The sequence below is a fragment of the Delphinapterus leucas genome, chromosome 1 (assembly GCF_059928025.1).
Source record: "Delphinapterus leucas isolate spDelLeu-1000000601 "Yukka" chromosome 1, BTC_Dleu_Yukka2, whole genome shotgun sequence".
Classification (NCBI taxonomy): domain Eukaryota; kingdom Metazoa; phylum Chordata; class Mammalia; order Artiodactyla; family Monodontidae; genus Delphinapterus; species Delphinapterus leucas.
The window spans coordinates 175,849,232-175,865,526 of NC_143129.1; the positions used below are offsets into that span (position 1 = coordinate 175,849,232).

At 54.8% G+C, this 16,295-nt stretch overlaps 1 protein-coding gene across 2 annotated transcripts in view; it reads left to right on the forward strand.

Moving 5' to 3' along the window:
- Positions 1-16,295, forward strand: part of CAPZB (capping actin protein of muscle Z-line subunit beta) — a 131,920-nt gene that overhangs the window by 88,541 nt on the left and 27,084 nt on the right. For both annotated transcript variants that reach the window (XM_089899848.1, XM_089899855.1), the window contains exons 3-4: positions 1,581-1,702; positions 7,970-8,083. In XM_089899848.1, the coding sequence (XP_089755974.1) occupies positions 1,581-1,702; positions 7,970-8,083 (236 nt within the window). The remainder of the gene's footprint in view (positions 1-1,580; positions 1,703-7,969; positions 8,084-16,295) is intronic.

A 16,295-nucleotide genomic window follows, 5' to 3' on the forward strand; every position in this document is an offset into this window, starting at 1 on the left:
TGTCCGCTAAACCAGAGTTCCGGTCAGAGAGGGAGACACCTCTCTCTACTGCTTTCTTCTTTTGTGGGCCTTGGGCAACCTCACGACTCCAGGCCTCAATTCTCTAATCTGTAAAACGGGGATAATAACTACTTCACAGGGTGAGTGTGAGCTTCCGGTAGACAGTTTCCATCTGTAAAGGGCCCAGCATAGTGCATGATACGTGGCAGGCGCTTGGTATTCTCAGCACCAAAACTAACTGAACACAGCCCCATTTTTGTTTGTATGTCTTTCTGCTTGGGGAGGTGGGTACACAGATGGGTGTTACATCCAGAAGGAGTTCTGAAATAAGCATGTTGTCGACAGGGGTTAATGATGTGTGTGTCTCGTGTCGGGCGGCTGGCTGCCCGGTGCTGCTCGGTGTATGAGAAACGGCTGTGAGTCACCAGGCAGGGTCACCACCTCACAGTTGTGCCAGACAGCGCCTTCCAGGCTGAATCCGGAGGCACCCCCCCATCAGCAGAGATGCCTCGAGAAGCCCACGGAGGCTGGTGGTCTCCGAGGTGACCGTGTCCCCATCCGTGCCTCTCTGGTGGTGGCGGGGGCCTTCCGGGGGAGCACGGGAACTGCTGTGACTGGCCACCCATCTGCTGAGCTGCTCTTCGGGTGTCTTTGCCACATGATTTAACTTTTCCATTTGGAAGGGTTATTGGTGCAGTTGGCAGCCACTCGTCGGGTAAACGATATGGTGGGGCCTCCGTAAACCCGGGCCCATGAAATGAATATGTCAGCACATTGAAAATATAGCATGGAAGTGACTCAAGCCTGAAGGAATCCATTTTGGAGAGTGCTGCCCTCCCTTCCTGGAATATTTCGGTGGAAATTGATGTTTGAGTTGGGAGGGGGAGGCCAGAGACCTGGTTCCTAGCAGGGCTCTGTGTCCGATTCAGCAGCATTTGCCCTGGATTCAGCCCTGCCCGCCCCCCACCCGAGGGCCCCCCTCCTCAGTGAGGGGCCCAGGAGGGTGAGCCTGAGCACAGCAGCTGGAGCTCGGCACTGTGGGAAGCTGGCGGGAAGCTACCTTTGCAGCAGGTAGGGTTGACTCTGTAAGCCAGCCTGGTAACGCTTGGCTGGGGTCCTGGAAAGTACTGGAAACTCCACCCAGCAAGGGAGCCTGTGGGAGCTCTCGGCACGGACTGGCTCTTCTTCTCAGAGCTCTCTGGACTCCTGTGTGTTTAAAGTGTTTACCTTCTTCTCGGGGCTTCAGCTTATGCTTTTCCCACCAGAGACCAATACCAAGCACGTTCATACGTTACTAGACCACCCTGGCGACCAGGTAATTAAAGCTGCACGCAGTTTGGAAGGAAGGCTGTATTGGAAATCACGCTCCACTGTAATTCAAGAACAGGTTTCTTTATAGAGGGACACAGTTGGTGTCAGACACATGTGGAAAAGAAAAGAACAGGCCCATAATTCTGGCAGGCTACCAGGGGCCAGATGTTAAATATGCTGACCAAGGTATGGCTACAGATGCCGTTAGCCAACCTGGGTTTGATGTGTTATTTTAACCTCTGTTCTGACTTTTCCTCTCTCTCTGCCAGGTCCCCAGTCTATGTGAAGATCTCCTGTCTTCTGTTGACCAGCCACTGAAAATCGCCAGAGACAAGGTGGTGGGAAAGGATTACCTTTTATGTGACTACAACAGAGATGGGGACTCCTATAGGTGAGCTCCTGCCCCACCAATGCAGCAGGCGTGCCGCGCCCGCCACAGCTGCTCACCACTGCTGCAGCAGCTCAAGGACTACTGAGCTTTGACATCTGACAGCCCACCCATCAGCCTTCTTTCTGCTTGTGCTTCTGCTAGGCTTTCCTCCTTCCCTCCCTCCCTCCGTCCCTCCCTCCCTTCTATCCATCATTCCATCCAGTTGACCGGAAGATGTCTGTGGAGTACCCCCAATGGGCATTGGAGATGCAGCAGTGAACAAGAAGCCCCTGCCCTGGTGGGGCTTACAGTCTAATAGGAGGGGGATGTTGGTTAAAAAACAAACAAACAAACAAACAGGGACTTCCCTGGTGGCGCAGTGGTTGAGAGTCCACCTGCCAGTGCGGGGGACATGGGTTCGAGCCCTGGTCCGGGAAGATCCCACATGCTGCAGGGCAACTAAACCCGTGCACCACAACTACTGAGCCTGTACTCTAGAGCCTGCGTGCCACAAGTGCTGAAGCCCGCGTGCCTAGAGACTGTGCTCCACGATAAAGAGAAGCCACCGCAATGAGAGGCCTGCGCACCACAACAAAGAGTAGCCCCCAGTCGCCGCAACTAGAGAAAGCCCGCACGCAGCAACAAAGACCCAATACAGCCAAAGATTAATTAATTAATTAATTAAAAAAAAAAAAGAAAGAACCCCCAGCAAGCTGCTTCATTAAAATTGCATCAAATCCTGCAAAGGAGAAGGTCCAGGATGTGCCCATGACAGGAATCCCGAGCCCAGGGAGGGCCTGCGTGCTTAAGGGCATGTGAATGAATCTCGTCAGACAGATGTGCAGCTGTCCTTTCTCTCTCCATCACCCTGTCCAGGGCTGCGAATAACTAAGTCGACTTGCGTCCCTGCCCTGGGTGATCCGTGGTCTAGAACAGGAGACGCCCCCAGGAGCTGATTACTGTGTGACGTGATTCCTGCAGCCAGGGCCAGGCTTATTGCATAGAGAAGGTAGCTAGAGAAGGCCGAGGTTGATTCCAGGAAGACTTCCTGGAGGAGATGTCGTCCGAGCTAGGTTTTTAAGGGTGCCTAGGAGTTCTTAATATTAAAAAAGACTGGGAATCCCTACACGCATCCAGTATTCCTGTGATGGATGGCTGTAGTCAGTACCTTGGAGAATGGTGGAGGAATGCCATAGGCTATAGGTTTTTTTTAGAAGCCGCAGAACCTGGGCTGGGTCTTAACGCTTTGGCCTCATGCTCTTTTGGGGGTGGGGTTGGGGCCTGAAAAATGAAAGTAGGAGAAATTCGCTGGAGGTAGCCGACATGGGCTCCCAACCAGCACTGCCCCCTTGAGCAAACGGGAACTTTGACAAATTACTTACTGTCTCTGGACTCTGGTTCTCTCATGTATTAAGTGGAGGGTGATAGTGTTCATTCTTCTGACAGGTTGCTCAGGGACATGTTTCTGTGAGCAGGCACTCGTGTGTCAGGCGCTGAGTCACTCTTCTGTGGAGCTTGTGTCCCAGCGAGGAGTCCAGAGAGTAAGCAGCTGTATAAACAGTCTATATTGTTGAAGAGCAAAGAGCAAAGAAAGAAAAGAATGGAGGACCAGGGCAGGGAGAGGCGGAGGGGCAAACAGGGAAGGCTCTGGCGTTGGTGGCCAAGTGTGAAATGAGACTTACGGATGAGAAGGCTCAGTCCCGCGCAGGTCTGGGAGAAGAGTGTCCCCTTTAAAGGCCCTGGGTGGGGTGAGCTGTCAGGGTTGAGCCTGACAGGGAGGCCCGAGTGGGAGACAGCAGTGAGGGTCGGGGGGGGCCAGGGGTAGGAGGTGAGACCAGAGGCCTTGAAGGCCAGGGCCGTAGGGCTTGGCTCGGGGCACTTGGGGGTTGAAAGAAATAACACATGTGAAGGGCTGAACAGCACCGAACTTGGGGGAAATTACAAAGAATTCATACTACTTAAACAAGACTAGACTACTGTCATGTGATCACGTCCCTTTCCTGGTTTCAAATGGAGGTCAGGTAAAGAATGTATTTTGGTCTAACCTAGACGGGAGACTAGAGTCGGAGATGGGGAGAGGCAGTCGGGTTTGAGGTACGTTTTAAAAGTAGAGCCACTGGGCTTCCCTGGTGGCGCAGCGGTTGAGAGTCCGCCTGCCGATGCAGGGGACACGGGTTCGTGCCCCGGTCCGGGAAGACCCCATATGCCGCGGAGCAGCTGGGCCCGTGAGCCATGGCCGCTGAGCCTGCGCGTCCGGAGCCTGTGCTTCGCAACGGGAGAGGCCACAGCAGTGAGAGGCCCGCGTACCGCAAAATTAAAAAAAAAAAAAGTAGAGCCAGCAGTGTTTGCAGGTGCGGGGGTGGGGCAGATGAGCAGCTGGAAGGTGGGGTCACTGACTCTTGAGGTGAGGAAGGCTCTGGGAGGGACTGATTTGGAGGCATTTTAAACTTCAGATGCCCATCGGGTGGACGTGGAGAGTCGGCTAGGCTGTGGGTAGTCTTGAGTTCCCGGAGGTCTGTGTGGAGATGGAGGTGCAGAGGTGGGCATCCAGCTCCAAGGTGGTGAGACAACCCCTGAGGCAGATCAGGCTCAGCCTTGGAGCGCCAGCCACTGTCCCGGTTGTGGGCATATGGCCAGGTCTAGTTCACCAAGGGAGAGGTCCCTCAGGGTGCTAAGTGGGCTGACAAGCCAGGGAGCCCATGGCCAAAGGATGAGCAGCTTCACCAGGCATGGGGTTCAGGGGACACACCCTGGAAGAGGGGGGCCTGGAGCTGAGTCTTGCTTCTTCAACATCGTCGTCGTATTTCTTTGTTCCACCTGAAAATTTGGGCTTGCTGTGTGAGGCAGCTGTTGCCCAGCAGCCTGTGGAAGGCTGGAATCATTTCCAGTCCATGCCCAGGCCAGGCTTTCCCAGGATGTGGTACCTCCAGGTCGCCCTGCTGGCTCCCACCTGCATTCCTGGGGCTCCGTAGGGGGCCTGGGGCTCTTCAGCTGAAGAGGAGTCCCGGGTGTCAGGGCACAGGGCTTTCCTTTTTTTTCTCTTCTCGGTATAAAACTTCAAGGTCTTCTGAGTTTCTCCACACATTTCTGTCCTGTGTCTGATCGTTTGCTTAAATAAGATCCTTATGGTGTGACAGTTTGCCAGCAGCACTGTTTGAAACCTGTTAGCTGAAACAAAAAGCATTCTCTGAGAGAAATGAAAGGCCTGACTTTTGAAATCTAAGCGTTCCTGTCCATCTGTCTTTTTTCAAATGGCCTCCATTTAAGCTCTTAAAATGTGTTCTGAGTGCCCCTTCCACTCAGGATATTCTGGGTAATGTTATGATCTTTCCCCCAGCTACAGTTACCCCGGCTCCAGGACTAACGGCTTGAAACGCTGTCGCCTGTGAGCAGGGAGAGATATGTCTTGAAAATTCCAGACCCCCAGTCTTCAAGAGAGATCGGCTCTTATGTCTAATCAGGTCGCCTTTAAATGAAAGCCAGTAGGGGTGGGACTTCCAGGCCCCCAGGACAGCAATGGCCGTGTAGCCGTGGAAACGGAAGTCAGAGGCCTCAGAGTGTGCTGAGGAGAGTCTTGGGGTCTTGAGGAGCCGCAGGGCAGGCGGGGAGTTTAGATTCTCCCGCTCAGGTTCCTCTGCACTCCGCTCGGTGAGTGGAGGTGAGGGGCCAAGCGTAGTTTACAAATAAACAGCGGTGATGACAGCACTGTGCAACTTCATCTCTGTCTCTGGATCTGGTAAGAGGTCTTCTTTGATTTTCTTTTTCTTCTTTTTTTAAATGCTTAGGTGTCCCTCAGCAGAAAAAGCAGAAAGTTGCTCCATCTCTGTTGGTTTGGAGGAACACCTGCAGGAGTGCCGTGTGTCCTTTCCTCCCCACCCCGCGCTGGAAGGCTTCAGCCCACGAGCTGTGTGTTGGGTGCCGGGGTGCGAGGGCAGACTGCACACGCTTCTGCCTGGAGCGCTCTCGTTGTCAAGGGCAGGGATGTGACTGCTGCAGGAACCGACATCTGTGTGGGAGTGAGGGGACAGGCGGGGGCAGTGGTTACTTCTGCTTTGTGTCGGGTGCGAGATCGTTCACTCATTCCTCTGCCTTTTTTTTTCTCATGAGCATGTGGTTGAGCACCAGGCACTGTTCCAGGTGCTGAGCAAATTAGTGGAGAGCAAGACAGACACAACTCTTGCCCTCTGGGAGCTAAGGTTCTAAAGTTGACCGTCTAAATGAATTCAAGTTCAGTAAAATTTAAAATTCGGTTCCTCAGTCACACAAGTACTCCGGAGCCACACGAAGCTAGTGGCTACCGTTTGGGACAGCGCAGATACAGAACATTTCTGTCGTCGGGGAAAGTTCTGTCGGGCAGCACTGTTGTGAGGGGTGAACGCAGCGATGATGGACGTGTCAGCCCTGCCCAGGGAGGGAGAGGCCTCGGGGAGCGTGAGAGGGTGCCCGGCGTTGGCTTCTCGCCTGCTTTTCTCGCCAGGTGGGGTCCTGGCTTGTCCAACAGCCCTTTGTTTGCTGTGGTCTGTGCGCAACCCAGTGTGACCACAAGAGCTGGCTGCTGGTCACGGGGCAGTGGGGAGTGTTTCAGCCCATTGCTGCACAGCCTCTCCCGACACTGGTGAGCAAGGTCAGGGGCGGGTGTGGAAAGAAGGGTTTCCAAGCACCTTGTGCTTTGAGGCGGCCTGAGCAGCTGCTGCACGAGGCCCTTCTGGGGCGCCAAGCACAGCAACTCTTCCCCACTACGTTTGTGGGCCAGCAGCCAAGACAGCTGGGACCCCTGCCCGAGGGTGGCTGGGAGGAGAGGTCGCCCAGCTGACTTGACGTGGTCTGCTGAGGTAGGTGCCAGGCATCAGTTAACACGAAGAAAGATGTTTGTGCACAGAACTAGTTAAAACTGGGCTTCGGGAGGCAGTGAGGCCTTTCTTCCCTGACCAACAATCCTAAATCAGAAGGTTCTTTTCAGTCCTCAGTGATGTGAAGTGGTGTCGTCGGGGGGGAGACGGGAGAGGCAGTGGGGTTTCTTACCGTGGACATGTCAAGGTGTTTATGCCCCAGAATGTGAAGGACTTTGTCCGAATTCCGTATTGTCCTCTCCTCCTTTCTTTTACCCTCTCACCTTGTTTTTTTTTTTCCTTTGGCTGTGTTGGGTCTTTGTTGCTGCACACGGGCTTTCTCTAGTTGCAGCGAGCGGGGGCTACTCTTTGTTGCGTTGCGCGGGCTTCTCATTGCGGCGGCTTCTCTTGTTCCAGAGCACGGACTCTAGGCACACGGGCTCAGTAGTCGTGGCACGCGGGCTCAGTAGTTGTGGCGAGCGGGCTTAGTTGCTCTGCGGCATGTGGGATCTTCCCGGACCAGGGCTCGAACCCGTGTCCCCTGCGTTGGCAGGCGGATTCTTAACCACTGAGCCACCAGGCAGGGCCCACCCCCCCCACCCCTCACCTTTTAAATTCTCTTTCTTTGAACCCCCAGCTCTGTGAACTCCACCTGCGGGAATTAATGAGTGGCTATTTCCCTTATAACCCCCCTGCCAGCATTCTCTGTGATTAAATGCTTTCCTGATGTGGCAAAATACATTTTAAAAAATGCAGCAAGACTTTGGGCTGGAAAAAGTGAGGCTGGTTCTCATTACTTCACAGTCTTCTTTGTGTGCACAGCCCTTGGAGGCTGGAAGGCCGTCCTCTGTTCATGGGGAGAACTCTGTCCCTCAGGTTTTCTTACGTGTGGTCAGCCTTTCCCCATGGGGCTGGCTCTCTTGCTGCTTCCATAACTGACAGTTCTCTTCTTAATCCTTAATCGTGTAAGAAGATCTTTGAGGAGTAAGAGTTTCTCCAGAGCTGCCAGCAGGCCAGGGAGGAGAGAGGGGCCTCTATTGATCAAAACAATGGTGAGAACAAAGGAAAATTTTAAAAAGGGTGAGAAAGAAGTCCCATTTGTTGAGCACTTACTATATGCTCGTCTCTAATTTAGGCACTTGATGTATCAATACTTTTCTCCTGTGCTCCTCAAAGCAGCCCTGTGGGTAAATAGTAGCCTCAGTTTGCACATAAGGAAAGGGAGGCTCAGAGAAGTCAAGACACCTGTTGGAAATGCACAGCTGGTGAGTGTTGGAGCCTGGGGTTCATACCCAGGTCAGGTGGAATCTGAGCCGTTGCTCTGCAAACCTTGAGAAAGCCGTGTCTATGCCCAGGGCCTGTGGATAATGGCTTTTCCTCTGACATTTCAGAAGCTGGGGCTTGGGCCGATGGCTCACTGGAATGATTCATGTGATATCCTTCTCCTTCTCCCCTCCAGGTCACCGTGGAGTAACAAGTATGACCCTCCTTTGGAAGATGGGGCCATGCCTTCTGCTCGGCTGAGGAAGCTGGAGGTGGAAGCCAACAATGCCTTTGACCAGTACCGAGACCTGTGAGTTACGGACTCCCTTTGCCCCGCAGCTCTTTTGATAGGTAGTTCATAGATGAAACGCGAGGCCAAGTCGTCTCCCTTAGACCTGCCACCTGGCTGGCCTAACTAGTAAAAGTTCTGAGCTCCCCCAGCAGGGCGCTGGGCCCGAGCGTGGTCATCGGGTCAGTCGTGAGAGGCTGCTGCTACCTTGCCCGGGCAGTACTCTGCATCGTGCCTCTCAGGAACAGCCAGTGCCATTGGGACGGCACCTCCCGTGTGCAAGACTCAGTGCCAGATATTTCATACACGTCATCTTAAATCCTCACAAATGTGGTCACTGTTTTAGTCCCTATTTCCCAGATGAAGAAATCAAAGCTCAGAAAGATTAAGGTGTTTGTCCAAAAGGCAAGAGGCAGAGTGAGGAATCAAACCCGGCTCCGTCTGTCTCTAAAGGCCCTTCTGGTTTTCACTGCACTGCCTGCCCTGACTCTGTTCTTACCTGGAGCTCGGGGTACCTGCTTCCAGACCAGTCACCAGGGCGGGAGGAGTTGAGGTCCTTAAACAGTGGGCCTTGGGCAGCCACCTCTGAGCCAACATTTTGCTGACTCCCGAGTTTTTGGGGGCCTCAGCCTGCACTTTGGGAAGTGTTTTCGCTGCACCTGCTTTCTGCTTCCGTCCAGTCCCTCCACACCACCAGAAAGGTGACCACTTAATTAATCCGCCTTGCAAGGAAAGGCTCCAAAGCAGGTTATCCTCTGAAGCGTTTTTTCTTAATCCGTAAAATCTCATTTTAAGTTAAGTTCTGTATTGAAAGTGTAACAAAACTGTAATACATGCAATGCTACCTCAGTACAAATTCAGTCATTTGGGGAGGGCGTGGCATACACTTCTGCAAAGGGCCAGATCGTAAACATTTTAGGCTTTACAGGCTACACAAGTCTCTATCACTTTTTCTTTGTTCTTTCTTTTTTATGTATATATTATCCTTTAAAAATGTAAAACCATCTTCTTGAGGCTTGAGGTAGGTGGGAATTGGCCTTCCTTCGGTCTACAGGGTGCCCTCCCTGACCTGACCTAGGATATAGGCAAGAAAATGGAAATGAGAGAAACGAAGCATCTGAACGGCTGAAACCACTGTCTGAAAGCTGGTGTTGTTACACTTCAAGAAGGAGTTTCAGGTCTCCATCTTGCAGACAGTTGGCGTGGTTTTCCAGTTTTTAGCAGATTTGATGTAACGCATATAATAAAGAATTTACTTTACAAGCTGGTTTGGGAGGAAAAGTGACACTTTTCAGTCTGACACACAGACAGACAAAAAGACCCACAACACACAAGCAGAAGCTCTGAGGAAACCATGAACAAATGGCCCTGAACATTTCGGTAGCTCCCGGATGCGTCAGTGTGTGACTCAGCTTTATCTGCAGTATCTGTCACGTGCCAGTAGTGTATATACATTATCTTTAATCCTTTTAAGAACCTCTGGGGGAGATGATTTTCCCTTTTTTTTTTTTTTTTTTACAGATGAGGAGATTGAGGTTCCCAGGGGCTAAATGACTCACCACAGGACACAGAGGCGAAGAGCTAGGACTTGAGTCCATATTTGCCTGAAGTTTCCACAACTTATTGATTTTCACCGTTAGAGTGAATTCACTGATTAAAGGGTTCTTATGTCTAGAAATTTGCCCTGTGGTAGAATAGCTCCTCTTCCAGTGATGCTGAGAGATTTCCTCGTTGCTGTCACCTCTGGTTTATTTGTAGTTGGTCTTACCTGGCCATTTGGCAAGAAGCCTATCCAGCTGCTAAATAAGAATTCCCAGGTGGAATCAGTTTCCTGGGGTCATGATAATATTGATAATAAGATAGCAGCGGTAATAACAGCAGTTACCAGCCAGTGGCTGGGCGAGCACAGTGTTCACTGCCTCTCAGTCTTATCTGATCTTCACGTCAGCCTGTGCAAGAGGATTGTTCCCATTTTACAAATGAGTTGACAGGTTCAGGGAGGTGAAGTCACTTGCCCAGCTTCACACAGCCAGTAACGTATTTCGCATGTTATGGTCCAGCATGAAACCGTCCTTATCCAACTCCAGAGTCCAACAGTTATCCATATACCTGACTGACGTTTGAGTGTTTGCTTGCCAAGCCCTGGGGCACTGGCCTTGAGTATGGAGGGCCACGTCCCTGCCTGTGCCGTGCGTCCACTGTGGGAGGACAAACAATAGAGTGACGCCCGGGCCGGAAAGGAGTGGTCTGGGCAGAGGGCTGCCTGTGCCGGCGGCTCCAAGGATCAGAACGAGGCTGGTACTGGTTTCTTAGAGGCTAAACATTTGGGCTGTGATTTCCCGAATAAAGCCATGCAGACGTGTTGGTGCCCCGTGCTGCCGCTTGGGCCCAGGCCCGGGGAAGAGGCCGGTGTCGTCTCTGACTCCCTTCTCCCTCCTGTCTCGCTGGTTCACGTTGTATAATGACACGTGGTCAGTCTTAGACGTGTGCCTTCTGTGGGGTCTTGACTGGCCTAACATCGTGAGCCTTTCCCCATCACCATTAAAAAGTCTTCACTGTGATCCCCCAATCCTTACAGCGACTCTGTAGGGTAAGTGGGAGTTACCTCATTTAACAGACGATGAAACCGACGCTCAGAGAAGTCCTCCAGTGGTTAATCCGCTAGGAAACGGCAGGAGCTGGGCTCGTACCCTAGGTCTGACTCTCTGCACCGCCTCCTGAGAAGGCTCCCCTGCCTGGGTGAGCGTCCACTTTGAAGGTGGCGTTAAGCCTTAATGACCCGTATTTCTCTGGGGCTCTGCATGGGCCTGCCCTCTCCTGTAAAGGTGAGCGGGGCTGCGGGGGGTTGGGGAGGGGGTGAAGGGACAGCTTCCTCCACCCAGTGGCGGATCTAACAGGACAAGCCAGCCCCAGAGGTTCTGGGATGGTCTGTAGAGGTGGAATCCTGGCCCAGAGAATGCCATCTGTCCCCAGCGGCATCAGTGTGCTTTTCCGTGGGGGAGGAGAGAGTACAAGACCTGCGGGTGGCGCCCACAGAGGAGGGCAGGAGGCCCTTCATGCCCTTGTATGTGAGGGGAGGCCCGGTTCTCCCTGTCTCAGCAACCTCAGGCCACCGGGCTGGCTAGAGCTGTCATTGGGCAACCAGAGTCAGCAGTTTCAAAGCACCCTGTGTTATCAGTGTACTGAGGACGCCCCCTCCTGAGGCCGTACGTGAGGACCGTTTTCCCAGCTGCACCACACTTGATGAGCCAACTCATTTCTGGTCTAATAATTACGAATGCAAGTCTCCTTTTTCTTTCCTTCCTTCCTTTCCCTTCCTCCTTCCCTGCCCCCTCCCTCCCAATACCTTGCTCACCTCTGGAAGTCCCCATCGTCAGAGTGCCCTGTGACTTGTTAGTGGCCATGTCAGTGACCTGGGCAGGGCCAGAGCCTGAGCTCTTCCCCCTGTGGTTCTGGAGCAGACGGAGATGAGCGAGGGGCTCGGAGGCCTTGAGCAGCACAGGCCGGTGGTCGCTCCAGGTTTTCTAGGGACCTGGACCAGATGGTTCCAAGGGAGACAGGGGCAGTAGGTCATGCCTTCCTCTTTATGCTTCATCCCTGCCCCTCCGCAGTATAGACCTCTTCCCGCAGGAAGGAAGACTCCTTTGCTGTCATCCCAGTGAAGGAAGCCACAGCGCTCCTCCATGGATTCTTCCACCTGCCTGCCTGTCACGTGGACACGTGGACTCAGGCAGCAGTTCCTCTGAGGGGAGGCTCCCCGACACTGCCTCACGTCCGCTGGCTCTGGTTGCCGAGTTGCTGCCCGAGCAGCCGGCAGGATGGCCCGTGTCCTGGGCTTGCCGAGGGGTGCCGGAGCCTCGGGCAGACCCAGCCCTGCCAGAAGGAAGAGAGGGTGATTGGAAGGACGCCGCCAGGAGAGGACGGGCACACCGTCGCTCCCAGGAGGGCTGGATGCGGACAGCTGCCGCTCCGGGGTGCCCCGCTCCAAAGTGGGGCTTGGCCTGTGCCCCCTGGGGGCTGAGCAGGCCCATCCCCTGTACTAGGCCCGACTTTAACTCCTCCCCACCCACCCCACCCCCCGGTGTTTGTGAATGCTGGGACCCTGCTGGATTGCAGAGTTACGACTGAGTTTGGCTTGTGCTCCGGCCTCTCGACCAGTCTCCACCTCAAATGACTGAAAGCTGCCAGACTCTGGCCCTCGGGCTTAGAATTAGAACCCCCTTGTGTTGCGGGAGCAGCTGTGCTGTAAGGAGCCTTTGGGGGCTCCTTGTTCCGCGGCTCCTAGCAGGAAGGACCCTCGCCCTACACTGAGAAGGCCGCACTGAACTCAGCTCACAGAGGTTTGTTGGCTTCTGAAGGGCTGCAGGTTTGACAGAAGAAAAACGGGGAAGTCCCTGGCGGTCCAGTGGTTAGGTCTCTGCGCTCTCACTGCTGAGGGCCCAGCTTCAACCCCCTGGTTGGGGAACTAAAATCTCACAAGCTGTGTGGCACAGGGAAGAAAGGAAAAGAAAAAAAGAAGAAACAAAACAAAGAGGCCTAAGGTGCTCTTTCCTGCCACGTCCTCCTCCGGCGTGGACCTCTCCCCCTCCCCAACCGTTGGCTGTGCCTTAAGACTGAACCTGCAGCCACGGTAGTGAAGACAGCTTCCTGGTTCCGCTTCCTCCTGTGCTGGTCCTGGCCCGTCAGCCTTTTTCTTCCTCCTGATGTTCTCCTTAACACGATGAGTGGAAGGAGACCTCGGGGAGCGTGGAGCCAGCTGAGATGCGATCCAGACCGGGCGAAGGGGGCTTCTCTCTGCCGTGAGAGAGAAAAGCTTCTTCCCCAGCATCCCGAGGGAAAGCCTTGGCTTCTGTCCCCGGGCTCTGGGCTTTGATCCCTGGGGCTGTAAAGGTTTTGACTTTGTAGGGAATTGGGATGTGGAACTGGTGTGGTCCGAGTGAGCGGCCAGGCCAGGGACACACTGACGAACAGGCCCTCTGGCTTGCAGCTCCGGTGGGGATGTGGCCCCCCTCTCTCCTGCCTGTGCACAGCATTTCTCCACATAGCTTAAAAGTGCCAGCAGTTTGGAGCACAACTCCTTTCCCAAGGTGGGCAAGTGGCGCGTAGGGGCCCAGGGAGGTGAGCTGTGTGTTCTACATGATTCCTTTGAAGCCCCCCAGTTCCTGGCTTCCCCCCTGCTCCTCCCAGGTCCCTGCCACGTTCTCGCCCTCCCACCCTCCCGTCCCTCCCGCATTTACTGATTTCCTTCTTTGCCGTCACCAGTGACAGAAAGGGATTGTGGTGGTAACTTTTCCCCGAGAGAATAACTGTTAAGCAACCGTTGATAGCACAGCTCTGATCTTAGATTAAAAATTGTCCATTTGCCGAAAATGCTCAGGAGATGACAGGCAGGTTTTGCTGGAGTGCTGGCACTGGGGGAAGTCCTGATCAACTCTCCAGTCATCTGGAACGTCATCACTTCTCTCCCCGCAAGCCCTCCCACCTTGGTCGCCGACATCCAGGCTACTCTCCTTCTCTGCCAAGCCCCAAGATGGTTTCCTGGCTCTAATTCATGGGCTGGCTCAGCCCCTGGGGAGGAGGGAGAGGTCGCAGAAAGGGCCTCCTCTCGGGTGGCTGGCTCACAGGGTCACTGCTCTCTTGGCAGAGTTGTCTCTGCTTTCTCAGGCCTTAAGCCTGGGGTAGCTCGTCGGTCACAGGACCTCATCACGTGACCTAAGTGAGCCATCTTTCTTGGGAGAGACTTAGTAGAGGGTCAGCACTTGCAGCTGCCAGAGAAACATCTTATTTGTGGTGTGAGCCACCAGCTGGCTGCCATGAACCCCACGATCAGTGCTTTGCGTTTTCAGGTTCCCAGAGAAGATGGGAAACCTTCCCCACTCTGGCTTTCACCCTGGGTCCTCTGTCGGCCCAGGTTCTGTTGAGACCAGATGTTCTGACCGAAGGGGCTGGCACTGCTTTCTTTCAGAGATGATTGCTCCCATCTGTGCCAGGCATCTTGCCCCGCGCTCTGCGGTCCTTGGCTCTTGGCTTGCAGCAGATAATACCTTCGAACATGCGGTTGCAATTTATTGGCCTTATAAGTTAATTTTAGTGGGTGTGCAATTGATTGAAATCAAAGCTTAACGAAGGCCAGAGTCTAGGGGGTGGGGGAGCGGGGCGGGAAGGCATTTTGTGTTCTTCCTTTGCTTCGGGTCTGAGATAATCTTCAAAAGCCTTAATTAGGTTTCCTCATCAGCCCTTCTTGTCTGGAAGACGTTTACAGAGTGAAACAAGGCTGGCGTCCCTGTGGCAGCCCCAGAGCCTGCGAGCCTCTCCGGCAGCGGCCGGGCGCTGGCAGATGGGCCTTCCCGCGGCTCCCCGCCTCCTCTCCCCCGCTGGGACCGGGTCACAGTTGTGGCTGCTTCCGCTCCTTCCTTCCATTCTCTGCGCCTCTGTCACGTGACGTTTGAGCGACACCAGCCCAGCGAAGGCAGGGCATCCGTGTTCCTGTGCGGAGAAAGTTTGTTGCCTTGGTTTCTTGGGTCCTTGAAACTCCGTGTTCCCAGCTGCCGTCTCAGACCTCTCACCCTGGGCTCCCCGGGGCTGCCCCTTCCTGGGATGTGAGCATTGGGCCTGGAGAGTTTCAGTGTTTCAGTCCTGATGGGGATCGTAGGTGGCAGCGGGAGGCTTTCTGATGAAATGGAGGTAGCAGAAGTATGGGAAGCAGCTAACTGGTGGTCGGTGGGGACACCCTGGCAGCAGGCACAGACACGTCCCAGCAGAAGTCACTTTGTCCGCGTCAGGCTGCAGAGTGGGGGAGGGCCTGGGCTTTGAAAGAGACTTGGCCTTGATTCTCTGGTCTGCCCTTACTCACTGACTTGGGGCGAGTGGTCCGCTTTCTGGCCTCCGTTTCCTTATCTGTCAGCAAGGTGCCACTGCCCATCTTGGGGGGTGGGGGTGGGGGTGGGTGAGGGCAGTCAGTGAGGCGCTGTTCCCAAGGCTCACCTTGCACTCATGGTGCCCACTCACACCTTCGAGTGTGACAGAATTATCCTCGTCCTGCAGCAGTGACCTGTGTGGATGTGTTTTTTATTGTGGCTGGGGGTTGGTTTTGGTGCAGACATGGCGAGGCAGCAGGCCGCATTAGGAGGCTTCGGGTTCTGGTGGGGCTCTGCCATAGACCGCAGCAAGACCTTGAGTAAATCTGTTTCAGAAATGGAGTGAAGTAGTTCCCGTCTGCGGTGACGGGAGAGAGTACTTAGGATGGAGCCACAAATACCTCCCGAGAGCCTGCCCTGCTCCGAGCACTGCAGGTGCCACGGGGGTGGGTCAGGCGGGCCCCTTGGGCCCAGCAGGGGTGAGGAGGTACACAGGGGAAGAAGTGAACAAACGAACAAAGGACTCGCACCCTTTGGTAAGTGCTGAGAAGGACCAAAAACTGGGCGCTGCATCTATCGCAGTGGTCGGGGAGGAGCCGTGGGGTGACTGGAGCGGGGCGTCCCTGTCGCAGAGGAGCATCACCAGAGCAGGCCTGGCTGGCATCTGGGACCTTGGATTTGGGAGGTTTTGTTCCATTCCCTGATAGGAGCAGTCATGACGTGGAAACTGTCACGCAAACGCTATGGTTTGTGCAGAACTGCAGCCTCCGTGCTGGAGTCTGGAGCTGCGGTGTGTGCCAGGCAGAGGAGCTCAGCAGTAAGAGCCCTGGGCACCGAGGCTCGGGGCGGGGCGGGGCGGGGGAGGGGGGCTCCCCGGGGACAGCACTTCACACGCCGTCCCGGCCCGTCGTCGCTGGGGAATTAGGCGCACCTCGTGTGACTCCCCGGGGCGGGGCAGGGGCAGTCTTGGAAGCCTGTACCCGGTTCCCTCCCTCGGCGGCTTGTGCCCTGTCTCCTTGGAATAACTCACGGCTGCAAGCACGACTCTTCTGAGTCCTGTGAGTCCTCCTACCAAGTCGTGGAAGCTCGGGTGGTCGTGGGGAGCCATGCTCAGCCGTGTAACCTAGTGGGGAGGGGCTCACTGGTGTGGCCAGGGGACAGGAGCCATGCGGAGAGGTGCACGGGCCCTCGTCCGGCACAGGCCTGGGGTGTAGTCCTCAGCACCTGGGGCAGGGCCTGGAGGGTCCCGGGGTGCGTGGGACAGCTCTGGCTGTGCGTCCTTAGAGATCCCTCCAGAAGTCGTTTGGGGGCTGGGGTGCGAGACCTGACCCGGACTCCTCTTACTCTGGCTACTCGGTCCTCACCGCTCCCCCGCT